The sequence below is a fragment of the Aedes albopictus genome, chromosome 3 (assembly GCF_035046485.1).
Source record: "Aedes albopictus strain Foshan chromosome 3, AalbF5, whole genome shotgun sequence".
Taxonomy (NCBI): domain Eukaryota; kingdom Metazoa; phylum Arthropoda; class Insecta; order Diptera; family Culicidae; genus Aedes; species Aedes albopictus.
This window is the reverse complement of record NC_085138.1, coordinates 205,618,184-205,645,718: the sequence shown is the minus strand read 5'-3', so window position 1 is coordinate 205,645,718 and position 27,535 is coordinate 205,618,184. Positions and strand designations below refer to the sequence as shown.

The 27,535-nt window shown below is 40.1% G+C and overlaps 1 protein-coding gene and 1 long non-coding RNA gene across 2 annotated transcripts in view; one reads left to right on the top strand and one right to left on the bottom strand.

The window, feature by feature from the left end:
- The first annotated feature begins 331 nt into the window (after nucleotides 1-331).
- The window catches only part of LOC134291207 (uncharacterized), a 91,717-nt gene continuing 64,513 nt past the window's right edge, over nucleotides 332-27,535 (top strand). Inside the window, exon 1 of the long non-coding RNA XR_009998972.1 lies at nucleotides 332-2,992. This is a non-coding gene — a long non-coding RNA (uncharacterized LOC134291207). The remainder of the gene's footprint in view (nucleotides 2,993-27,535) is intronic.
- LOC109432807 (nose resistant to fluoxetine protein 6) overlaps nucleotides 10,133-27,535 on the bottom strand; it is a 132,691-nt gene continuing 115,288 nt past the window's right edge. Inside the window, exons 10-12 of the mRNA XM_062858682.1 lie at nucleotides 27,082-27,258; nucleotides 11,699-11,895; nucleotides 10,133-10,434 (exon numbers count right to left, since the gene is read on the bottom strand). Of these exons, the coding sequence (XP_062714666.1) occupies nucleotides 10,324-10,434; nucleotides 11,699-11,895; nucleotides 27,082-27,258 (485 nt within the window). The 3' untranslated portion in view covers nucleotides 10,133-10,323. The remainder of the gene's footprint in view (nucleotides 10,435-11,698; nucleotides 11,896-27,081; nucleotides 27,259-27,535) is intronic.

Genomic DNA, 27,535 nt, shown 5'->3' with positions numbered 1-27,535 from the left:
CCCGAAGCAACTTCATTCGTTCTGCAAAAAAAAATATAGATTAAACATTCTTATAACTTACCTACATTTTTTATTCCTACAGTTTCCTGCATCCTTTAACTGATTGCTGAAGACAGCAGTTTTTTATTGCAAATTAATTATATAATTCAAGATTCGGTTCTTTCACCTTCACGCTTCACAGCTCTGAAAGAATATTGTTCCAATGGTGAAATCAAAACTGACAGCTCTTTTGTCGAAATTCAACAATGCATGGCATCATTGCCAAGACCTCGGTAAAGAGGTTTACTGATTTCAGTATTTTCTTTGTTTACTGACATTCTCAGCAAATAGTTCTACCAATCTTTTAAATATTCAGATCTTTTGCTGGCATCTCGGCAAACTTGTTTGGTAAATCTCAGTAAACCTATGTCGATTGCCGAGATACCGGCAAAATCGTATGTTGCCGATCTAGATCAGCAATATTTTCTGCCGAGCTCAAGAATCAGTTTTAAGTGTGTAGGCCAAAAATTTAAATCTTGTTTCGATATATATGATATATTGTTTGTAAATAGTATTGGGAAAACAAAATGAATTAAAAGCGGTTCGTCAAATAACTTCCTCCTAGTAAATGGCCCACAGTGAGCAAAAATGTTCAAATGAAAAAGTTGTTCGAGGTCCCTCGGTGGATTTTTTTGATTGACCCGTTAAATGAAAGCTTAAAACCTATATTTTCGAGTAAAGAAGAATTTGGCGATGCCTATTTTTTTGCGATAATATTGTTCTACCAGACACACCGTGATTCAAGTTTAGATGCATTTCGCCATACAAAATTAAATTGATTTACTCCTGCTGATCATCTGTGGCTGCGCGCAAAGCGGGTAGTCCATTATTCTGGCATGTATAACAAAGTTCCAAAAATGCATATTTTCTCTCATTATCAACTTTTAGCAATCCAAGCACGTTCGGAAATGTGCACCGAAACCTTTAGAAATTATATCATCGTATTGAATATCCCTCAGTACTTAGGGAAACACATGAATAACTAACAATGTACATACCTTTTTGTGCAGGATTACGCTGATTGAGTACATCTTGTATTTCAGCTGGCTCCTACAGTAAAATCAGTAATGGACTACCCGCTTTGCGCGCAGCCACAGTTGATCAGCAGGAGTAAATCAATTTAATTTTGTATGGCGAAATGCATCTGAACTTGAATTACTTGAAATACAAAGCTTTTACCGAAAAAATATTTGGTAGGCTTAATAGTGGTCACTATTGTGCACAACCACTACCAAATATTTTTTCGAATAATGTGTTCCACTTTGAAGAATTTGCCTTTAGATGGTATTCGTCATACAATATTTTTGCGATTTACTTTTAGCGATTTTTCGCGCATAGAAGCTAGCGCCACATTGGTCGATGCGGAGAGTAGGAAAACAGCCGATGTAGTTAATTCATTAAATAATAATGCCGCTAAAAGTCATCGACAATCATGCAAACGGCAAAATTCAACAGCATACATCACCACCCTAATGCATCCGCGCTTCATTTATTTCCCCTTTTGTCTAGCAAACCTTTTCACATGCTTGGCCAGTGGCCACACAACACAATGACCACGACCAGTGGCTAAATCTTCTTTGTTCTACCGCACGCGAGAAAAAATCAAGGTCAGCGGCTGCACACAGAACTGCTGCAAGGCAGCGTTAGCAACAGCAACACTGCAATGTTTCGTTTCACTTCATTTTTTTCTCACACTTAGCACAATTTGAAATTATTCATCAAAAATGCCTATTTTCAAGCATAATTTTCTTTCACGCTCAGCATCATTTTTTTTCCACTTTCAGCCCACGCACGGCGGAAAGCTTCTTTTTTTTTCTTTCATCGCAGATCATCATTAGCAAAATACATCACTTTATTTTTTTTTCTACCACTCATTACTAAATTTCACCAAAATAACACGAAGCGAATGATCTGCAAATCAAATAACTAGCAAACTGTAGTTTTATTTTTCTCCTCGTCGCCACTTGCGGTAACCGCGTCTGGTACGCATGAGAGTGTATAATAGACTAACTGTTCTGCTGCGGTGCGGAGCACATGGTGTGACACAATGTGGGTGGATATGTGGCACGCGCATGAGTGTACTGTATAAAGGTGTATGGTTAAGACACTCGTCACCACAGCAACTAAAGGCAAATTTATCGTAGTGGAATACATTACTTATTCGAAAAAATATTTGGTAGTGGTTGTGCACAATTATTAAGCCTACCAAATATTTTTTCAGTAAAAGCTTTCTATTTCAAGTAATTCAAGTTTAGATGCTTTTCAGTCTTGTGAAGTCTATGAAGCTATCAGAATGAATTATCTACATCGGCTGTTTTCCTACTCTCCGCATCGACCAATGTGCCGCTAGCTTCTATGCGCGAAAAACCGCTAAAAGTAAATCGCAAAAATATTGTATGGCGAATAGCATCTAAAGGCACATTTCTCGAAGGAGAATACATTATTCGAAAAAATATTTGATAGTGGTTGTGCACAATGGCAACCACTATTATGCCTACCAAATATTTTTTTAGGAAGAGCTTTCTATTTCAAGTAATTCAAGTTTAGATGCTTTTCGCCATACAAAATTAAATGGATTTACTCCTGCTGATCAACTGTGGCTGCGCGTCAAGCGGGTAGTCCATTAATCTTAGCTGTGCCTATGCTATCTCCAAGAAATATTACGGTCAAATACCAATGAATGAATGGACTACCCGCTTGGCGCACACCCACAGTTGATCAGCAGGAGTAAATCAGTTTTATTTTGTATGGTGTGTGGTAACCGCGTCTTGTAAGCGCTACAGTCTGTTTATAACACAGTCCCGCAAAGAGTGAAACCAAATCTACCTATCGAACTGTCAAATCGGCTACCTATCGAGCACGCCAGCAAAATTGTGAAAACAAAGTCGGGCGAAGAAGAAGAACAACACTCAAAATAAGTTGTCTTTGCGTGTCTCTATATATACAGTCTCTAGTAAGCGCGAGTGTGTATAAAAGACTGACCATTTTGCTGTTGTGCTGCGCAGAGTGGGAAGGCTACTGTGACTTCCACGCATGTATGCGATCGAATGCTTTGTATAAAGGTGAACGGGTAAGACACTCGTCACCACATCCCCCTTTCAATAATCTGAATTTGTAGATTCGCTTAGAGTTTTCTAAAGTTCGATCACTGCTTTAAACTGTCGATAATTAAAACCGTCTAAACGCCATATGGTATTCGAATTACTACATTGGAGTGATGATGCCGCACTCAATGAACAAACTACACCTACTGGCATTCCATGAACTTCTTATGATTTCTTTGATCGGTACGTTACCATCCTTCATAAAACCGTGGTGCTATTGCCAACGCTTCCAAAGCAGAGCTGCTCCGTCTCTCCCTCTTTACAATAACATTTGCCCCCTTATCAAAGATACAATCGACCGGGCCCTATACTACTATATACCTATGGTGACGGCAGACAACCACGACCACACACAGTTCTTAGCTCAAACACTCTGGCAGTATTTTTTTTCTTTAGCAGTTGTTCCACTTACTCCTCATAGGTTCACTATTCATTAGAATACGCATATTATCTTTAAGTTCCGAAAATATGACTACCGCATTGTCTCCTCATTTCAACAAATTATTACTTCTTATCAGTTATGGTGGAAATGTGGTTTCGTTCTTCATTTCTAGAGCAACATTTGAAAAGGGCCCAAGAGGTCTTGTGTCTTTTTTCGAAAACGCTCCGTAGGGCATAACAGCAGCCCGCCCACGCAAATGAACACCGTTATCCGAAAGATCGATGTTTGCTCTATCTGATAACGGTCTTAGTTTTTGTGAATAAGCTGATGAGGGCTCAGGAGCGACGTGTGAAGTCATTGTTTACCAATGCTTGTATGCCCTTTTCAAATGTTGCTCCAGATTTGGTCTAGTGAAACGCTTTCAGTCGCACCCAACATTCACTTGTGTATTCAGAAACCATCAACACGTTTAATGTTCTCAGTATGGCTTTCTTTTGTATTTGAAGGGAGCATGAAACCAGACAACAGACCAGCATGCAATGCACAGTCAAACACACCACCTGACGAATGCGTCGTGAATCGAACCCGCATCCCACTTCATAAAACAGCCAAATGATTCATGACATCAACCATATGACCCCGATGCCACGAATATCCTTTGCAACCACAAATTCCTTCATGTGAAAGGCGTGGCATGAAGACAACCGCATATTATGCTTTATAATTAAAGACCTCTTCCAAAAAGACGCTCTTCCGGTGTTCGTCCTATGTGACCGCTGCACTGACTTCCAAAAAGTGCTGGTGGATCCTTTTCTAAGACCATCCGCGTTTCAGCACAAATCTGCAGTACCATGGATGCTCTCCGTAATTCGACTTTCCGGAACACACTTTGTCGCAGCAGAACAAATAAAAGTTACACTGTTGTTCGAAGTTTGCTTCTTGAGATTTGTGCATTTGAAGTTGTGGTGCGCTGTTGAACCAGGATTGCAAGTTGCAAGGCGTTTGTCCCTAACTGAGATCTCCCTCTGCCAATGACAGTTTTGCAACTGTATACAAAGACTCTCCATGCTTCTGGAATCCAAGGAAATCACCATTATGTTTTGTCGAACGCTCGCTCATCCACCGCTCCAACCACAGGACAAATACAACTAATCACACTCATAACAGAATCCTGTCTGCACACTGTTTGGTAGAACCACCCCAAACAACGCCGATTTAAACAAAAAACTCTTCTCTGCTCAACAAAATCACTATTTGCAATCAATCTAGCAACACTTGTTCAATATGTAGCAATACTGCATAACAAACCAAACAGACCCATTATTTGAATAAAGCTACAAACGCACAGCTCCCAGGATCAGAACTCACTTTTTGTGAACACATATCTGATCAGACCGCTGCCAATGAATTAAATGCTTTTGCTGTTTTCCTACTCTCCGCATTGACCAATGTGGCGCTAGCTTCTATGCGCGAAAAATCGCTAAAAGTAAATCGCAAAAATATTGTATGGCGAATAGCATCTAATGGCGTATTCCTTGAAGTGGAACACATTACTCGAAAAAATATTTGGTAGCGGTTGTGCACAATGATTACCGGTTTGGTGCCTACTAAATATTTTTTCGATAAAAGTTTTTCATTTCGAGAAATTGGAGTTTAGATGCTTTTCGCCATACAAAATAAAATGAATTTACTCCTGCTGATCAACTGTGGCCGCGCGCCAAGCTGGTAGTCCATTCATTTCGGAATCACAGATCCGTTTCCAATCCGTTTTGAACCAATGGACTACCAGCTTTGCGCGCAGCCACAGTTGATCAGCAGGAGTAAATCCATTTAATTTTGTATGGCGAAAAGCATCTAAACTTGAATTACTTGAAATAGAAAGCTCTTCCTAAAAATATTTGGTAGGCATAATAGTGGTTGCCATTGTGCACAACCACTATCAAATATTTTTTCGAATAATGTATTCTCCTTCGAGAAATGTGCCTTTAGATGCTATTCGCCATACAATATTTTTGCGATTTACTTTTAGCGGTTTTTCGCGCATAGAAGCTAGCGCCACATTGGTCGATGCGGAGAGTAGGAAAACAGCCGATGTAGGTAGTTAATGGACTACCCGCTTTGCGCGCAGCCACAGTTGATCAGCAGGAGTAAATCAATTTAATTTTGTATGGCGAAATGCATCTAAACTTGAATTACTTGAAATACAAAGCTTTTCCCGAAAAAATATTTGGTAGGCTTAATAGTGGTCACCATTGTGCACAACCACTACCAAATATTTTTTCGAATAATGTGTTCCACTTTGAAGAATTTGCCTTTAAATGGTATTCGCCATACAATATTTTTGCGATTTACTTTTAGCGATTTTTCGCGCATAGAAGCTAGCGCCACATTGGTCGATGCGGAGAGTAGGAAAACAGCCGATGTAGATAATTCATTCTGATAGCTTCATAGACTTCACAAGACTGAAAAGCATCTAAACTTGAATTACTTGAAATAGAAAGCTTTTACTGAAAAAATATTTGGTAGGCTTAATAATTGTGCACAACCACTACCAAATATTTTTTCGAATAAGTAATGTATTCCACTACGATAAATTTGCCTTTAGTTGCTGTGGTGACGAGTGTCTTAACCATACACCTTTATACAGTACACTCATGCGCGTGCCACATATCCACCCACATGTGGAATACATCATTCGAAAAAATATTTGGTAGTGATTGAGCACAATGGTGACTACTATTTAGCCTACCAAATATTTTTTCAGTAAAAGCTTTCTATTTCAAGTAATTCAAGTTTAGATGCATTTAACCATACAAAATAAAATGGATTTACTCCTGCTGATCAACTGTGGGTGTGCGCCAAGCGGGTAGTCCATTCATGTTAAGATGCATTTCGCCATACAAAATTAAATTGATTTACTCCTGCTGATCAACTGTGGCTGCGCGCAAAGCGGGTAGTCCATTTTGAACCAATGGACTACCAGCTTGGCGTGCGGCCACAGTTGATCAACAGGAGTAAATCCATTTTATTTTGTATGGCGAAATGCATCTAAACTCGAATTTCTCGAATGAATGGACTACCCGCTTTGCGCGCAGCCACAGTTGATCAGCAGGAGTAAATCAATTTAATTTTGTATGGCGAAATGCATCTAAACTTGAATTACTTGAAATACAAAGCTTTTCCCGAAAAAATATTTGGTAGGCTTAATAGTGGTTACCATTGTGCACAACCACTACCAAATATTTTTTCGTTCCACTTTGAAGAATTTGCCTTTAGATGGTATTCGCCATACAATATTTTTGCGATTTACTTTTAGCAATTTTTCGCGCATAGAAGCTAGCGCCACATTGGTCGATGCGGAGAGTAGGAAAACAGCCGATGCAGGTAATGGATTCATTAACTACATCGGCTGTTTTCCTACTCTCCGCATCGACCAATGTGGCGCTAGCTTCTATGTGCGAAAAGTCGCTAAAAGTAAATCGCAAAAATATTGTATGGTGAATAGCATCTAAAGGCAAATCTATCGAAGTGGAATACATTGTTCGAAAAAATATTTGGTAGTGGTTGTTCACAATGCTGACTACTATTAAGCCTACCAAATATTTTTTCAGTAAAAGCTTTCTATTTCAAGTAATTCAAGTTTAGATGCTTTTCACCATACAAAATAAAATGGATTTACTCCTGCTGATCAACTGTGGGTGTGCGCCAAGCGGGTAGTCCATTAACTACATCGGCTGTTTTCCTACTCTCCGCATCGACCAATGTGGCGCTAGCTTCTATGCGCGAAAAATCGCTAAAAGTAAACCGCAAAAATATTGTATGGCGAATAGCATCTAAAGGCAATTTTATCGAAGTGGAATACATTATTCGAAAAAATATTTGGTAGTGGTTGAGCACAATGGTGACTACTATTAAGCCTACCAAATATTTTTTCAGTAAAAGCTTTCTATTTCAAGTAATTCAAGTTTAGATGCTTTTCACCATACAAAATAAAATGGATTTACTCCTGCTGACCAACTGTGGGTGTGCGCCAAGCGGGTAGTCCATAGGATTGACTTGTCTCATATTTAATAGCGATACACCATTTATGAGTGGCACTATTGAAGTTTGATTCACAAGGATCAGGATATAAATGACCGCTGCAAGAAGTTTTCCATACGAGGCCAGACTGATTAAAATCGCCAAATAACAAATGCATGTCAGACAAGCCAACGGAGTCACAAACATGGTTTATGCGTGAATCAAAGTTCCAATACCTTGGTTTTAATGTTTAAATAAACAAAACAGTTTTAATTTCTGTGGACAGTTCAATCGATAAAAATGACAGTTCACCCCGAATAAAAAAAATCCCAATACAAACTTCAAATACATTTTAAAAATAGTTCCCGGGAAATTTTGGATTTATACTAATTTTTAGGCGGATATTCCAATGGACTACCCGCTTGGCGCACGCCCACAGTTGATCAGCAGGAGTAAATCCATTTATTTTGTATGGTGAAAAGCATCTAAACTTGAATTACTTGAAATAGAATGCTTTTCCTGAAAATATATTTGGTAGGCTTAATAGTGGTCACCATTGTGCACAGCCACTACCAAATACACTAGTTTACAAAATAAAACGAAAGTCGAGAACTTCTGTCAACGACCAAAATTTTTGAAGCACAATTTAGTGCTGATTTCGAAACCGACCTTCAAAAAATTTTAAATAGAACAGTTTTTGAGTTTAAGTTCAATATTTGCAACTTTTAAAAATATGTAATTTACTAAAATCCAAATATATTGCGTTTTGTTCAACCAATTTTAAATCTTTTTCCATAAATTAAACGCTGAATACAATACCATTCGATCATCTGAATACAGGTTTTGCGTCAGATTGATGAAATTCAAGATATTGGCGAGTTTTAGGGACAATCTTCTTAAATTTTAGCAAAATTCCCAAAATTTTTTGAAGAAATGTATTTTTTTTTTTCAATAAGAAAAAAACAACTTAAAAATTCTTTCTCGACGTTTATTTGACATATTATATGTAGGCGAGTTACAGTAAAAATTTCAGCTCAATCGGAGCATTGATTACGGAGAATGAGATGTTTGAAGTGAGCGACTTTGCTTAAAAATAGAACAAAAATCGATTTCAAATCATCAACCTTGTATGGAAAGTCGAAAAAAATTCCGCTCTAACGGGTGGCCACTAAATAACGGGAATGCTTTTAGCAGCTGATTAAAAACAATGGAAGCGTCCATAGAGTAAACATTTTTTAGACAAAACCATCGTCTATCTATCCACAAAGTCAGCGTATTTTTTATTTTGTGTCAACTTATTCTGTTCTGCAGAAAACGACATTGAAAGGAAGCACTACCAAAACGCCTTGGACGGCTCTACTGATTGCTCAAAACAACCGTAAAAAAAGTTAATAGTAAACCATTATAAAACTAGAACTCGCCCGGTTTTGAATGAATTCCACATTTCGGCATCCCAGGAAACAGATCCTGAAGGAAATAGAGGAAAACTAGCAAAACCAATAAGCATGATATCATTTCACATAATAAAATCTTCTTTTGTGACATGGGCTGGATAAATCAATAGAATGCCTTGTTAAATAACAAATATTTACATCAAATCACATTTACACATTGACCAACATGTAAATGGTTCGTTATAAAAAAAAATAGCACAAAAAAAGTTCAACAATGAACCGCAGTGCACAAATTACATCGACACGTTTTGGTGATACAGAAAAATAACATTTTTTGGAAATTTCTATAAATGTCATTTACGGGAAAAGACTACAACCAAAGCAAAAAAAAAAACAAGTCAGTATCCCCATTTTTTCTTATTACCGTTTGAGTGTGGAGATGCTAAAGGTAGCTGAGAAACCATTTATTTTGACCAACGATTTCACAGACGCAGAAAATGCGTGAAAGTAAACTCTGAAAAGTCGTACAAAGCAGTTGCTCCAACATCACTGCAAAAAAATACTGTACAAATTACTACGTTCAACTTTCTTAAATTTTATATTTTCCATGGACGTACATTGTTAAACCTTTATGATAGTTAAATTCAGATTGCCATTTTTAAAGATCATATATTTTCAAGAGCACATTCAAAGCATTCCCGTTATTTAGTGACCACCCGTTACTGTAATTTTTTTCTCTCGCGTTTTCGAACTCATGGCATGATTCTACACCAAAAATGATCATCAGCTTACCGAGTTCAAAAATGCTGTAAACTAGTGATATTTTTTCGAATAATGTTCCACTTCGATAAATAATTTGCCTTTAGATGCTATTCGCCATACAATATTTTTGCGATTTACTTTTAGCGATTTTTCGCGCATAGAAGCTAACGCCACATTGGTAGATGCGGAGAGTAGGAAAACAGCCGATGTAGTTTATTCATTATGAAATATATAGCCCTAGAGCACCTGCGAACCTAAGAACCATTTAAAATGCGCAACATTAAGTTGTAGGTGATTTTCATGCGGTGCTCATATTTATTGTCCCGTTGGCCAAATTGCCCCGACCACCCATACGTTTATGGCAGCGCCTTATGGTTCACGGAAGCATTGTCATTCTTTCATTTTCTTTTTTTCATATTAAAGTCTACACAGTGATTACTTTAACTTTATTTAAAAAAAACTACTGGAATTTGAAACAAAATAACAGTCTTTTTATATGCTATCACGATCACCTTCATATGAAATTTATATCAGACCAGATGTTCATTGCCTTGCTCCGCGCCGCCGTGATGGTAACTACTGGAATAGGACTTGTAAACATTTCTTTTTTTTGCGGAATGATTCATCGTCTGAATGCTAGTTTTAGCAATTTTACCACAGGTGCTTCAAATACTAGCGATACAAAGTACGCCAATATGAACGATAGTACAGCATTTCCAAAAAACATGGTAACCTGAAATCAATATAAGGAGAATAGATCTCATGATTAATATTTTTTCAGTTTACTGGTTAATTTTGATAAAACTACGTCAAAATTCACTATATGGGGTATGTGTGCCATCAGTAATCTCAAGCTCCCATATTCATCCTATTCGAAAACAAGCGATTACGGCACCGATTGATTCCGTTCTTTTTGTTCTCATGCGTGCTCACTTCGAACAAAAAATACAAAAATATGAAACAAAACATACAACGCTTCGATCCCTTGTTTTCCGTAGGATGAAAATGTGAGCCACATGCTTAATAAGGGAACCAATACCTTATCTGTTGCATTAGCTACTATCAATGGGCAGGCTTGCCGTTAATCGTTAGCGCATTTCGGACAAACATTTGCTTCTATTGAGTTGTCCAAAAACGTCTCACTAAACCTACTGCAAGCCTATCCATATATGGGAGAACAAAAGTTATTTACAAAGTTCTTACAAATTCTAAACACGGGGAATTTGAACACAAATCACTACCACACAGGCAATGAATTAACTACATCGGCTGTTTTCCTACTCTCTTCTTCTTCTTCTTATTTCTGGGCGCTCTTTTGGTTACAAAAGAGCGAAAAATGGCGCAGCGATCTAGCGCTATATTGCCAGTTAATCTTCGTTTATACTCCGATGGAGTTTACTTTCTGTGAGCACGCCGCGAACACGACCAAACGTGTTGATCGCTGCAGTCGTACTGCTTCCTACTCTCCGCATCGACCAATGTGGCGCTAGCTTCTATGCGCGAAAAATCGCTAAAAGTAAATCGCAAAAATATTGTATGGCGAATACCATCTAAAGGCAAATTCTTCAAAGTGGAACACATTATTCGAAAAAATATTTGGTAGTGATTGTGCACAATGGTGACCACAATGGATTACCGGCAGGGAGTGCGTTCAATGTTGCTCAACAGGAGTAAAATCATTTAATTTTGTATGGCGAAAAGCATCTAAACTCAAATTTCTCGAAATGAAAAGCTTTTACCGAAAAAATATTTGTTAGGCACCAAACCGGTCATCATTGTGCACAACCGCTACCAAATATTTTTTGAATAATGTGTTTCACTTCGAGAAATACGCCATTAGATGCTATTCGCCATACAATATTTTTGCGATTTACTTTTAGCGATCTTTCGCGCATAGAAGCTAGCGCCACATTGGTCGATGCGGAGAGTAGGAAAACAGTCAAAGCATTTAATTCATTCATTAATTATTAGATTAAATAACAAAGTGAACAACTTACCACAATCACGTGTTGAAGATGCATAGGAGCTTCCATTTGAAACGATGTAGCCATCATTACCACTGGGTGCAATAAATATGCACAATACGACAATCTACTCAGGGGAAAAATTGCTTGATATGATAGTATATTGTTTACTGGTGTTGCATATCCCCAGCAGCAAGACAATGTAATCCATATGAGAGCAACTCCCCAAGCTGAAATAAAAAATAAACAGTTATCTTAAGATTTATGTAATCTAACACAGTAATACATAACGAACACAAAACTTTTACTTCGGATTCTCAAAGCACCCATCACAACTACAGTCACTATATAGGGTTTTGATTCCCTTCTTAAGCATGTAGCTCCCATTTTCATCCTACGAAAAACGAGGGATTGAAGCACTGTTTGTTCTGTTTCCTATTTTTGTATTTTTTGTTAGAAGTGAGCATCCATGTAAACAAAAAGAACGGAATCAATCGGTGCCGTAATCGCTTGTTTTTGAATGGGATTAAAATGGGAGCGCCGGCGAATAGAAAAACTTGCAAACTGGCATTTTTACGGTATTCAAGCTCTCTCGAACTGTTATAGATTAAACGATATTTCAAAAATGGACTGCCCGCTTTGCGTGCAGCCACAGCTGATCAGCAAGAGTAAATCAATTTAATTTTGTATGGCGAAAAGCATCTAAACTTGAATTACTTGAAATACAAAGCTTTTCCCCAAAAAACTATTTGGTAGGCTTAATAGTGGTCACCATTGTGCACAACCACTACCAAATACTTTTTCGAATAATGTGTTCCACTTTGAAGAATTTGCCTTTAGAAGCTATTCGCCATACAATATTTTTGCGATTTACTTTTAGCGATTTTTCGCGCATAGAAGCTAGCGCCACATTGGTCGATGCGGAGAGTAGGAAAACAGCAGATGTAGTTATTCGAAAAAATATTTGTTGGTGGTTGTGCACAATGGTGACTACTATTAAGCCTACCAAATATTTTTTCAGTAAAAGCTTCCCGGATAAAAACTAACCATAGGGTGTATGGTGAAAACCATTCCTGCACCATACAGTGTACCAGCTACAATAAAGTGTATTGTAATGAAATGGTTCGCTATACTATACATTTACATTGGATTTTTATGTAACAATATATTATACTGTTTTTCTTACGTTTGAACCATTCACTTTTCCGAAATATTATTTTTCCGTGAATTTTTAATTATTTCTGGTGTTCGATATGAATAGATCGTATGTTTGCTGTGATTCCTATGCAGATTCGACCTATTCAAATCGAACACCAGATTTATTCAGTTTAAGATTTTTTCCGTGCTTTGTTTTGTTGATGTTTGTAACTTTTTTGATGCAAAGGAAAGGAAAAAAAAAATTAAATAAGTTGAAACATCAATTTAACCTTTTGAAATCGATTTTTGTCGCCGCTGTTGACGCAACCTCGCTGGTGTTGAACACGTTTGTTATGCTCGGTTTCATCGCCGGGGTCATATATGACCCCTCCGGCTCCAAAGGGTTAATGCCAATAACATGTTTAAATCAGTGGTAAACCAGATGTCCTAAGAACTGGAGGTCCAAGCAGGGGTCCAAGAGATATGGCGGGCTCGAGGGCGGGCTAGGTGTGTAGAGTGCGATGAGAGAAATACGAATGCAATGTAGGCCAACCCGGAAAGATGCTGGTCAGATTACCGTAAATCAATAGATGAGTTCAACACTTCAACACTATTCTTTCTGTATTTGCATTTAGGGGAGTTTTCTCCTCTTCTCTCATGTGAACTTGCCTTCGACCACAATCGAATCAAATGCGGTTGACAAACTTTATCTTTGACGTAGAGCCATCTTTTACATATGGACTGGACTGAACACTGAAATGACTTTTAATATAGGTTCGTCTGCGGGTTCGCTTTTTAACCTAACTTATATTTGAATCGAACTTGACAGTTATCTCATGAGTTGTTATGTATTTCAAACTTTAGTCAAACTGGTGCCTCAATATTGCAATAACGGTTAAGCACGCTGTAATGATACTTATGTACCTCGTCACCCACTTCATGCAACTACATTAGTGGTCTAATAACACTTAGCGCGCTCGGCATAGTTCAATCATGCCGCTCAAAGTATTGCCACAAATAATGCTTAGTTTGCGAAACCCGGTTATCTGGCTGGTGGGGAATGGGAGCCTAAGCTTCAACTGTTAATGCAATCAGAGACTACTCAGACTTAGACGTGGGCGATCCTATATATGAAGGGTTATCCAAAACGCTCTGGGAATTCCCAAAGCGCATTCTAATAAATCTAATAAGCCTAAGATGCCATTAACAGGAGGAAAATGGCAAGATAATATAACAATATATGGTTTATGTAATGTAAAACAATTCAATATAACAAAAGAGAACCATTCCAAAACCATTTGATTAAATGTATAACCACTAGTGAAATTACAATTAAAAACAATTTATTTACGGTACATTTTATTGTTTGAAACCATTCATGTACCATACAATGTACGGTATATTTAAACCCACGTATCAGTATTTTGAACAATTCATTAACAATAAAATGTATGGTTTTGCAAAAAAATATATATGGAGAAAAATATTTTTTTATATTGTTACGATACTTAACAACCTGTATAATATATTGTAAAAATCTTATTTACAATTCACGGTGTGGTATCCAACATTACATCTTATTGTTTTTGTATTTTTATTTTTACAGTGGTGTCTATTGTAAAAATATGGTTCTAAATAGTACTGTTACAATATAACGTTCGGTTTTTCTACTGTATTTTTTATTCGGGTTTCTATTTCAAGTAATTCAAGTTTAGATGCTTTTCACCATACGATATAAAATGGATTTACTCCTGCTGATCAACTGTGGGTGTGCGCCAAGCGGGTAGTCCATTCTGCTAGAGCATAGCGTTATGTCTTTTTTTTTTTTTCCTTCTAAACCATAGGGGGATAAATCTGCTCATCAGACACCCTAACAGGAAGGTTAGGGTAGTGTGGGGATGAGGCCGTCTTCTACAATGCCGGTAGAAGCCAGGACTACTCTTTCCTCGACCCACTAAAACACATTCCTATGGTCGCCAAACCCTACGTCTCTCCGGAACCACCAAGAAGGTATTGCTTCAGAGAGGGGCTAGTGCATATCGCACCCTCAAGGTTAGCTGCCGTAGCCTAGCAGCAACGAACATCGATGACTCGCTCTGGAGAGTCCATCACGATAGCATGCTGGCGCTTAGCCAGTTTCCCGAGTGGTCCTCGCCACTCCCTTTGTCCTCGGAAGGCGGGCAGGGTCAACCCCGCCCGCGCCCTACTGCTGAGCGGACATCAAGAACTGATGCCCACGTGCAACCCGATCTGACCTGCCCGCAAAGGAAGGGTATCACTACCCTTCAGGCCCTATCAGATGCACCCGTAGGTTGCAGACAGCAGGATCTCACCTACCCCGACCCTTGCCGGGGACCCCTTTCCAACCGCGGGCTCAGATCCAACCCAGTAGACCGACGCCACGACAGCACCGCTACCGGGACTTCCTCTCCGCGGCCACTTAATCGCTGTAAGGGTCGATCTCGACCGCAGGGCACCGGTATGACCTACGAAGCCGACTTCGAACCCCTGGACCACCTCTTGTACTGCATCTGGACTAGCCATTCTCCGAGTCCACGCGCCACCTCCTTTGTAGCTCCCAGACGATATGGGTGATAGCCGTTGAAACGGCATTCCAGCTAATCTCATCCCTACACATTCTCTGGACCAAGTTGTCCGGAGTTGTGTCCTCCCCGCATGTGGCAAGCATGCGGTCACGCATTGTGCGAAAACGCGGGCACACGAACAACACGTGTTCCGCCGTTTCCTCTAAACCATTGCACACTGGGCATTCGGGAGAATCCGCATGCCCGAAACGGTGTAGATACTGTCGGAAGCAACCATGACCTGTAAGGACCTGTGTCAGGTGGAATGAAACTTCCCCATGGCGCCTATTAATCCAACTATCTACCCTCGGTATCAACCTATGGGTCCACCTTCCTTTGGTGGAACTGTCCCACGCGCGCTGCCATTTGACCATAGAGGCCATCCTGACAGTCTTGCGTATGCCTCTTGTGCCGCGCATTTCGAAGCACTCCATATCCTCACTGATAAGAATGCTGATGGGCACCATACCAGTAATGACACAGAGAGCGTCGTGTGACACGGTACGGTACGCGCTTGCAACCCTCAGACACATAAGCCTGTAAGTACTTTCCAGCTTCCGTCGGTAGCATTCAGTACTTAGCGCGGTACCCCACGCCGGGCCGCCATACCTAAGTATGGACGTAGCAACACTAGCCAGAAGCTTGCGCTTACTGGCGTACACCGCTGAGCTATTGGACATCATCCGGGACAGTGCCGCAATAGCTGTGGAGGCTCTTTCACAGGCATAATCGACGTGGCTACCGAAGGTAAGCTTATCGTCGATCATCACGCCCAAGTGCTTGACAGAGCGCTTCGACAGGATAGTGCACTCTCCTACACTGATCTCCGTCTGCTGCGCCGACTGCATGTTGTTAACAACCGTCACCTCTGTCTTGTGGTGAGCCAGCTCCAGTTTTCTGGACCGCATCCACGCCTCCACAACCTTGATCGAGTGGTCGGTAGTCAACTTCACCTCCTCGATCGTTTCACCGTAGACTTCGAGCGTAATATCGTCGGCAAATCCGACAATCACCACTCCCACTGGGTACTCTAACCTCAACACCTCGTCGTACATGACATTCCATAACACCGGACCCAGGATGGAACCTTGCGGGACTCCTGAGGTTATGTGAAAGCACTTCCGACCCACCTCCGTGTCGTAAACCAGTACGCGATTCTGGAAGTAGCTTCCGAGAATCTTGTACAAGTACTCCGGTATCCCCAGACGCAAGAGCGCATCGGCAATAGCAGCCCAACTGGCGCTATTGAATGCATTCCTTACATCCAGAGTCACTACCCCGCAGAAGCGAATTCCCCTCCTCTTAGGCTCGAGTGCTTTCTCGGCGGTTTTTGTAACCGACAAGATAGCGTCTACGGTGGACCTCCCCTTCCGGAAGCCATACTGGTTGCTCGAGAGACCATTTACGCCCTCAGTGAACTTCAACATTCTATTGAGGATGATCTTTTCGAGCACCTTCCCCGCCGTGTCAATCAAGCATATTGGTCTATATGCCGACGGGTCTCCGGGTGGTTTCCCCGCCTTTGGCAATAGTACCAGGCTCTGCCTCTTCCAAGCTTCTGGGAAAACTCCCTCGTCCAGGCATTTCTGCATAGCAGACCTGAACATCTCGGGAGCTTCTGCAATAGCTACTTTTAAGGCCAGGTTCGGAACTCCGTCCGGGCCTGGGGCCTTACCTACGCTAAGGGACTTAGCTATCCCCGCAAGTTCCACATCGGTGACCCTTTCCTCATCGCCAGCCCCAGTCCCCGGCTGTCCTACGAAAGGAGGCCAAGGACTAGGATCATGACGCGGAAAAAGTCCTCCAATGATCCCCTCCAACATCTCTGGAGATTGCTCTGTAGGAGCCATCACACCTCTCGTCTTGGCCATAACGATCCTGTAGGCATCACCCCACGGGGTCGTATTGGCACTCTGACAGAGACCCTCAAAGCAGGCCTTCTTGCTTGCTCTTATCTCGGTCTTGAGCGCGGCTTTTGCAGCGGCGAACACCACCCGCCGTTCGTTTCGCTCTTCCTCTGATCGTGCTCGCTGCATCCGCCGCCTAGCCCGTAGGCAGGCGCGGCGCAGGTCCGCAATCGCGTCGGTCCACCAGTAAGCCGGTGGCCTCCCATTTCTAGGGTGGACTCTCCTAGGCATGGTCGCATCACACGCACGTGAGAGCACCGCTACCAGCTCGTCGCCGTCTAAACCGAGTAAGTTTCGCTCACGGCGGAGCGCTTCCCTAAATACCTCTTCGTCGAAGTATGATGTCTTCCACCTACGAGGGCTTGGCCTTGGCCTAGCCGCCTCTTCTTCTATCCGCTGTCTGCTGTTGTTGTAGTCGATACTGTAGCGAACCGCCAGGTGGTCGCTGTGAGTGTAGCCATCATCTACTCTCCAGTTCGAACTACTTGTTAGGCCAGGACTACAAAAGGTCACGTCAATAATTGACTCCGCTCCGTTTCGACTATAGGTACTCTTGGTACCGACGTTAGCCAAGTCGACATCTAAGATGGCCAGTGTTTCTAGCAGGATCTGACCCCGCTGGTTCGTGAAACGGCTTCCCCATTCCACAGCCCAGGCATTAAAGTCACCCGCTATTACCACCGGCCTTCGCCCTGTTAGCACGGTCGTTAAGCGGTCCAGCATTTGCGTGAACCGCTCGATCGGCCACCGCGGAGGCGCATAACAGCTACAGAAGAAGACCCCGTTTACTTTGGCGACCACGAAGCCCTCATAGGTAGTAGACACCAACTCCTGCACGGGGTATTTACCCGTCGTCCATATCGCCGCCATTTTCCTGGTCCCATCCGAGGCCCAGTTGCCGTTGCCGGCGGGTACTCGGTATGGGTCCGAAATGATGGCGATATCCGTCTCCCACTCAGAAACCGCCTGACAAAGCAGTTGCTGAGCCGCATCACAGTGGTTCAGGTTCAGCTGCGTTACCTGCACTGTGATTTGTTGCTCACTGCGGCTTTCTTAAAGGCCGGGCACCCTGGACCACCCATCGCATGTCTGTTTTTCGAGGTTTTCCCGGTACAGATCATGCATATGGGCGGACTCGTGCAGCTTTGGGCCTTATGACCTTCAGCGCCGCATCGCCTACACAGTTTGCGCCTGTCGGGGCCTTTGCAGTCCCACGACTTGTGTCCTGGTTCCAGACACCTGAAGCAAACCTCAGGTGGCTCGTGGAATGTCAGGTGACATACACACCAGCCCACCTTAATACTCCCTACTTTAACGGACTTTTTAACATCCGCCACAGGTAGCTGAACCAAAGCTATCTGTGTCCCTGCTGGCCCTCTCCGTAGCTTAACGGCTGCGGCGGCCACCTGCACATCGCACTGTTGCCGCAGTGCCGTGACGAGCTCTTCCACTTCGGTGATCTCGTCAATGTCTTTGACCTTCAGAGTCGCCTCATGTGTCAGAGCCCTCACCTGCACACCTTCGCCAAGGACCTCTTCTGCCAGCCTTTTGTAGGCGGCGCCCTTGTGCTCCTTCTGGCGCTTCAGCTCCAGGATCATCTCGCCCGTACGAGTACGTCTAATACTGCGTACGTCGGCTCCAAGACCCTCAAGCTTGGCGTCGCTTCGCATCGTCTTCAAGACGTCCGAGTACTTGGACTGTTCCGTCTTGATGACGATAGCGTCGCCTTTCTCACGCCTGGCACCTGCCTTCCTACGCCTTGGTTTGGCGTCCTGTACTTCTACCTGCGGATTCACCTTCTTCTTCTTCTTCCGCTCTACCTTTGTCCAAGGAGGGTCTTCTCCTTGGACCGCCCTGCTCTGTGGCTGCTGAGGGCCCACCATTGGTCGCAACCCCTTATTCCCATCATTCCGGGACGGGCCAGCCTTTTCAGGCCCACCCTTCCCAGCTTTCCGGGAACCCTGGCTGGGGTCCGACTTTCCAGCGTTACCACCGGCTTTCGGGGTTATTATACGCCTGGCCTTGCGGGCGCCGCCAGACAGCTCCTCACCTGACGGCTGCCTCGCCCGCTTCTGCGAATGCTTGTCACGTTTGTCACGAGCATTCGCTTCCACACTCCTCGGACTACCTGCGAAGGAGAAGGCCTCTGTTTGTGTAAACTTCGACACATTCTCCTTTGCTGGTTCCGCAGCTGTAGCAGCCAGCAACGCCACCGCGTGCTCCTGCTTGGCTTCATCGACAGACACTCTAAGTCTAAGCAAGGCCGTTTTCAGGTCCTTGCTTATATTCGACTTAGTTGTCGCAAAGTCGATGATTTTGCCAAGCTGGTGCTCAGCAACCTCTAATGCGGGCCGTCCTTTACCAACTTCTTGGCTTATGGCCCTCAGCAGCCACGCTCCGTCCATGACCTCCACCGGCTGGCTTGCCGTGGAGTGGACAGGAGCTCCCACGCTTGAGCTACGTAAGCTACCAGCACCTGACTCCTCGCTTCTCCTTGTCGGAGACCTCATCAACCCACTTCTTGCGAAGGGGTTGATCGCACCACTACTTCCACCTAAGTTAATTGATTTTTGATTTTTGCTCATACTTGTTCCCACGCGCATTAACGCGGTAAGGGACAGCATACTGTGGGGGGTGCCCAGGTACCCCACAGGCTCCGTTAAAGATCGAGCATCTTTTTCACCCCCTCGATCACTCATTCCTCGGCACGGGTCGCTTGACACCTTGAATTGGGGTTAGTAGTCCTATTCTTAGCCGGCAACTACGCGGCTGACTCGCAAGCGGGGGGGTGCGTCAGGCCCCAGGACATCCGTCCCTGCTGCCCCATATGTCTAACACTTCCTCCTTGACTTCCTCTCTAGCAGATACCATGAAAGTTGGGCGGTTGCCTATGTTAAGTAATCCAAGATCTGTACTACTTAAGTATTCCATCAAACTGAAAGCCTCTCAAATGGACTACCAGCTTGGCGCGCGGCCACAGTTATCAGCAGGAGTAAATTTGTCTGAGTCCATTATAATGAAATAATAATTCATGTTAATTATTATATTTATTTGGTTCCAAATTCCATTTATATTTGTATACATTCGAAACGCATGTTTGTAAGATCAGTACCTTCTGGTGAAAACGGACAAAATCCACAAAAACACAAAATCTGCAAACATTTTACGCACGAACCGCGCGATTATCGCATCAAAAACAGTGCATGCACTGTTTTCCCGCACGTCGCGCGGCAAAACGCTATCCGCTTTGCATCGTTCCGCTCGCACTCTGGCATGCTATGATTGTTTTCCCTGTCTTTCAATAGAGGCTTGCAGCAAAAACCTAACCTCATCGAATGGACTACCCGCTTGGCGCACACCCACAGTTGATCAGCAGGAGTAAATCCATTTTATTTTGTATGGTGAAAAGCATCTAAACTTGAATTGCTTGAAATAGAAAGCTTTTACTGAAAAAATATTTGGTAGGCTGAATAGTAGTCACCATTGTGCACAACCACTACCAAATATTGTTTCGAATAATGTATTCCACTTCGATAAATTTGCCTTTAGATGCTATTCGCCATACAATATTTTTGCGTTTTACTTTTAGCGATTTTTCGCGCATAGAAGCTAGCGCTACATTGGTCGATGCGGAGAGTAGGAAAACAGCCGATGTAGTTAATTCATTCATTCTCATACGATTTTTTGAGGGCATGGACGACTTTATGGACCGACGCCGAAGGAATGAAAGAGAAGGAGATAATACTGACGTCACTATGCAAGCGCTCATGAGCGGAGTTCTGCTGCGCGTCGACGCGCGACCTGTCAAAAGGAATGAATTAAATGCTTTGGCTGTTTTTCTACTCTCCGCATTGACCAATGTGGCGCAAAAATATTGTATGGCGAATAGCATCTAAAGGCAAATTTATCGAATACATTATTCGAAAAAATATTTGGTAGTGGTTGTGCACAACGGTGACATAATAGGCATAATAGCTACCAAATATGTTTTCAGTAAAACTTTCTACTTCAAGTAATTCAAGTTTAGATGATTTTCACCATACAAAATAAAATGGATTTACTCCTGCTGATCAACTGTGGGTGTGCGCCAAGCGGGTAGTCCATTGTGATATCTCCACTCGTTTTTGAGTTATTCAGCTAAATAGTGAAAGGTTCCTTCGGATCTAAAATATGGTCAATAATGCTGATTTTTAAATAGTTTTTTTTTCTGAATAACTCAAAAAAGAGTAGAAATATCACATAAACATTTTTGGCCCTAATGGGTCCTTCAATCATCGGTTTTAGTAGAATAGCATATTTTTTGAAGAAGAAAATTTTATGTATTTTTAGCTCCACACAATTTTTGACAGCTTTAGGCCCCTTGAGGGACCACTTAGCTTTGAGATACGGACTTCAAACTTTGACACGATCATTTTTTAGCTAAAACGATCATTTTCCATCAACGAAGTTTTAACATTTCCATTTTTTGCAAAATAAGGGACGACCTAATGTTGATGTACCGTAAAAATATATTTTTACACATATAATGTTTTTCACTTAGGTAGTACAAACTCAATATTATAAACTCACTTTTACAAGCTCACTTTTACATATATGTAGAGTAGGGTGCCAATGAAAATCGAATTTTCGAATTTCAAAAACGGGTAGTGCTCAAAAGTTTCGTCTCCTCAAAAAAAGTCCCCATGCAAAATTTCAGCTCAGTCGGACTTCGCTAAGGGGTGGCCCAAAGCGGTCAAAGTTTCACTGTTTTGAAACACGAAAAATATCCTAAGGTAGGGATACATGAAAATTTCGAAATCGAAATTTTTTTTTATGCCAAATGCCTTAAAAGTGCATGACACGTCGAGATCTGGCGTTATCTCAAAAAATTTTTTTTGGAAAAAAATTGACTTTTTGGACTTAGAAATTTTTTGAGTTGGGGGAGTGAAATGAATTTGAAATGGAGGATTTGAATTTAGTTGCTGAAATATTCATAGCAATAGTACTGGGAAAATTTTTGAGTTGGGGGAGTAAAATGAATGTGAAATGGAGGATTTGAATTTAGTTGCTGAAATATTCATAGCAATAGTACTGGAACATGTCTTATATCATCGTTGGCAACTGATAGCATATTATATATCATATATCGTTAGAGTGGTTCACTTATTTTGCATTAGGGTGGTCCTTTTTGTAGAAAAATTTAAAAAATAAGATAATAGTATTAAAAAATCTCTTATATAACTGTAAGTCATTTTCAATGTTGAATATATATATAATATTTCATTAGGGTGGCTCATTTATTTTTAATTAGGGTGGTTCTTCTGAGATGGAAATTAAGAACAAAAAAAATATTTCCAGAAAATTTACCACTCATATTTTTGTATAGTTTAAAATCATGATCCTTTATTGGCATGTAACACTTTGTTAAGATATTCCTAGACCAACATGTGGAAAGGGCGTAACAACCATTGCCAATTTCTGCTTCTCATGTCCCTGGATTCTTTTTCCAGTAACAGATAGAGCTGACTCTCCTCTATTTGTTATTGGGAAAAGTTTGCACAAAATATTGAGATACGCCCAGGATGGACGAGAAAAGTAAGCGTTTGCAATGGTTGTTCCGCAACACAAATGTTGGTCCAGATTGTTATTATGGTTTAAAATAAGGAATAATAAACTGATTTTGAACGTATCCAAATTATGACAGCTTGATAGGCGATGATGATGTGCAACAAAAGTTTTTTGTTTATCTTTTCTAAAAAGATTCTTGGCCTTGGGCAGCTTCATTTCCGAAAACACAGTTACGTTACTGGGGAAAGAACAACGGTAGGTTGCTTTCTATCTATCTAAACAAAATATACCTTAGCTACAAGATTACCATATAGCATACCGAAGTGGTGAGTGAACCTAAACTCTAACGTGATACAAAAACATACAATAATTTAACGTTGGAATTAAACACACGATGACAAAAGAAAGACCTCTATGATCACTGCTTACCATAATACGAGATAGATGGGAAAAAATATTTATTCACTAAAAATGTTCCTTTACTGACACACTTTTGCGTTACCTAAGCCAGCTCAACAAAAGTTAGCACGATTTATCGTATTCATTGTAAAAATATATTGAAAAACTGGTTTCTGTCTTCGTGTGCTGCAGTTTCTGTAAACAATGACCTTAATTTGATAAAATCAACTCGAATGTTGATTTTTTTATATATCTTTATTATTGAGATTTTCAGCCTATGGCTGGTTCTTCTCCTCGAATGTTGATGTTTTTCGGATAACCAATCGAAATGGTATGTTCGACATAAGTAATGTCTGAAGTTCATAGGCACAAACATGTTTGATAGGATCGCTCAAAATCTACAAGGCTGTTGACGAAGAAGTTGCCAAAGCAGTACATAAAGGGTTCTCGAAACATCTGCAGTTTTTGGATAGTAATCGCAATATCTTTTCAGCCATATTTTGATATCATATAATCAAAAAATGTATCTGGTAAATCCATAATCGAATCAAACGACATTTCTACACTTGAACTGCACTCATTTGTACAAGGCAGTCAGCACACAAAAGAACGATTACACAGCGAAACATTTTTAGAAGCGAACTTATTAAAAAAATAAATTTTGGTCTGTCTCAAAAGCAAACTTATGTGTCTCTGACAGTTTTTGGGTCGCTGAATCCGAATCCGGGCTCATATTTGCTCCAGCACGTCAGGATTTTAAGCTATGCCTCAATTTATAGGGCAAAATATGTGATTTTGGGCTGTTTTGACTGAATGCCATTAAGCATGGAAATTATTTTTTAAGCAATCGAAGTGTAAATTGGTCGATTAACATGTAAACTAACGATTTATGCCAAATATTCCCTTTTACCACGACCAGGGTTGTTCGCACTGAGCATATGAAAATTATGGTCTATTGATTTGCACCACCGAAATCATCGTATTTATTAAATCTTCCTATCTTAACTGATTGATGGATTTGAAATAATTTAAATGTCTTTTCGAACTGTCAAAAAACCGCACCGCAGTACCACACTGAGCACACGGAGAGAATTTCACTCGGGTGAATTTTAACGCTCCGTGCGGAACTGCGAACATAAATTTCATCCGCTAAGTACGGACATTCATGACCATTGCAAAAGCAAATTATATCTGCAAATACCGCATTAATGAAAAACTTTCCCATCTAAGGGGTTCAAAAAACAATTTACTCTTCAAACTAAACATTTATTCAGCTGTTCCTATGAGGAAGAAGAATAGGAACAGCTGAATAAATGTTTACCCGGATTTTTGAATTTAGTCTCACAAAACTTTTCAAAATCCTACAATGAGATGAACCTCTCTAGTAAATTAATCTCTTTAGTAGTCCGTACCACAATATTTAATTCTGTAGATAGAAATCGGTTTTAATCACTATGTGATTAATGAAATAGAACGAGAGGAGAGATAATAATCTCATTATAGATAAGTCACCGAAAGATTTGTAGGAAATCAAGGCTTGAAGCTATACGAAAAATATTACCTGGTTGAATTTTCTGGAAGTATTTTTTGATCTTAATTTCCAAAAAAAGCAACCCTAACAGAAAATACAATACAAATACAAATACTATTATCGTTTTTTTTTTCATTTATTTTTCTACAAAAAGGACCACCCTTATGCAAAATAAGTGAAGCACCGAAAAAATAAACAGATTCAAAATTTAAAAAAGAAAATAAAATATTTCATGAATAATTGGTGATACGCCCGGGAGGGTCAGGAGAAGCAGAAATTCGCAATGGTTGTTACGCCCTTTCCACATGTTGGTCTAGGAATATCTTAACAAAGTGTTACATGCCAATAAAGGATCATGATTTTAAACTATACAAAAATATGAGTGGTAAATTTTCTGGAAATATTATTTTGTTCTTAATTTCCATCTCAAAGAACCACCCTAATTAAAAATAAATGAGCCACCCTAATGAAATATTATATATATATATATATATATATATATATATATATATATATATATATATATATATATATATATATATATATATATATATATATATATATATATATATATATATATATATATATATATATATATATATATATATATATATATATATATATATATATATATATATATATATATATATATATATATATATATATATATATATATATATATATATATGTATATATATATATATATATATATATATATATATATATATATATATATTCAACATTGAAAATGACTTACAGTTATATAAGAGATTTTTTAATACTATTATCTTATTTTTTAAATTTTTCTACAAAAAGGACCACCCTAATGCAAAATAAGTGAACCACCCTAACGATATATGATATATAATATGCTAGCAGTTGCCAACGATGATATAAGACATGTTCCAGTACTATTGCTATGAAAATTTCAGCAACTAAATTCAAATCCTCCATTTCAAATTCATTTCACTCCCCCAACTCAAAAATTTTCCAAGTCCAAAAAGTCATTTTTTTTTCCAAAAAAATTTTTTGAGATAACGCCAGATCTCGACGTTTCATGCACTTTTAAGGCATTTGGCATAAAAAAAATTCGATTTCGAAATTTTCATGTATCCCTACCTTGGGATATTTTTCGTGTTTCAAAACAGCCAAACTTTGACCGCTTTGGGCCACCCCTTAGCGAAGTCCGATTGAGCTGAAATTTTGCATGGAGACTTTTTTTGAGGAGACGAAACTTTTGAGCACTACCCGTTTTTGAAATTCGATGGCCAAATTTTTCCCATACGTTCCATTGGCACCCTAGTAGAGTTTTATGAAAAAAAGTGTTATTATAAAAATTGAAACTGATATGCTCCGTACGGCTTCTCCTAAGAATGTAATTAAAAAGAAAATCGCGTTAAGTACTGTTCCTTTGAATTCCACTAAGAATTTGAGTCGAGTCAAGTACAAGACACTGAAGACGACCTTACAGTTGAGGTCGAAATACGTATCTGTCAAAGGATGCAAATTCTTAGTGGAATTCAAAGGAACAGTACTTAACGCGATTTTCTTTTTATTTACAGATATTGCCCTAACAAGCCCAGGTTAATCATCATCAATCTGTAATACTTTTTTTGGGATTAGATGTTTTTTTCAGGGCACTATTAAAGTTACCCCAAATTGAAAATGTGATCCTCGCTCATATGAAAAATTATCTGTCACCCAAAAATTTTGAAAATTTTGCGGTCTTCCAACTCCAATGGATAACTCGCAGGAAGTGCGTTCAATGTTGGTCAACAGAAGTAAAATAAGTTTATTTTGTATGGCGAAAAGCATCTAAACTCGAATTTCTTGAAATGAAACGCTTCTACCGAAAAAATATTTGGAAGGCACCAAACCGGGCATCATTGTGCGCAAATATTTTTCGAATAATGTGTTCCACTTCGAGAAATACGTCTTTAGATGCTATTCGCCATACAACATTTTTGCGATTTACTTTTAGCGATTTTTCGCGCATAGAAGCTGGCGCCACATTGGTGGATGAGGAGAGTATAAAAACAGCCAAAGAATTTAATTTATTGGCAACAGAGACTCCAGTACTTGTTTTAAAAATATAAAACTAGGGAAAATACTGTCGCATGGAAAAATATAAAGAAAATTGGCTGAAAAACTATCAAAGTTACTCCGTTTTACGGTACTTATTGGATACGATGCAACTTCCTGTCAACTTTTCATTCAATAAATGAGAGATTAGCTGATCCGAATCGTCTTGTAAAATTACTTATTGGTTGGATTGACGAGACCTCTGATATTGGCTGTCATAATACGTACCTGTATGACCAAGGCTCACATAAAGCGCCGTCAAGGGGACAGAAAGTGTACCGTCCCATACTCCAAATACTAATACGAAGAGTATCAGTAATGAACATGCCCAGAAAAGTAGGTTGATTGACATGGGCACCTTGGGAGGCGTTTTCTTGAAATGTAAAATATACCCAGTTAGCATACCTGAAATTGAAGAAAAACATATATTAACTTAGCTTAAAGAACTATTGAAGTAATGAAACTATATTAACCCTTACCTTCCCGCGATTTTGAACGGATATTTTTATACCAAAAAAGGTTTCCAAACAAAGGACTTGAACAAAAGTTATTACAAATTGACTTATTTATTTTACGAAATGTATAAAAAAAAAGGTAAATCGATAGTTTTTCGATTGTTTATCAATAATAAAAATGTCCCGAAAACTTCCTCGAATCTTGAATTTTTGAATAACAATTTTAT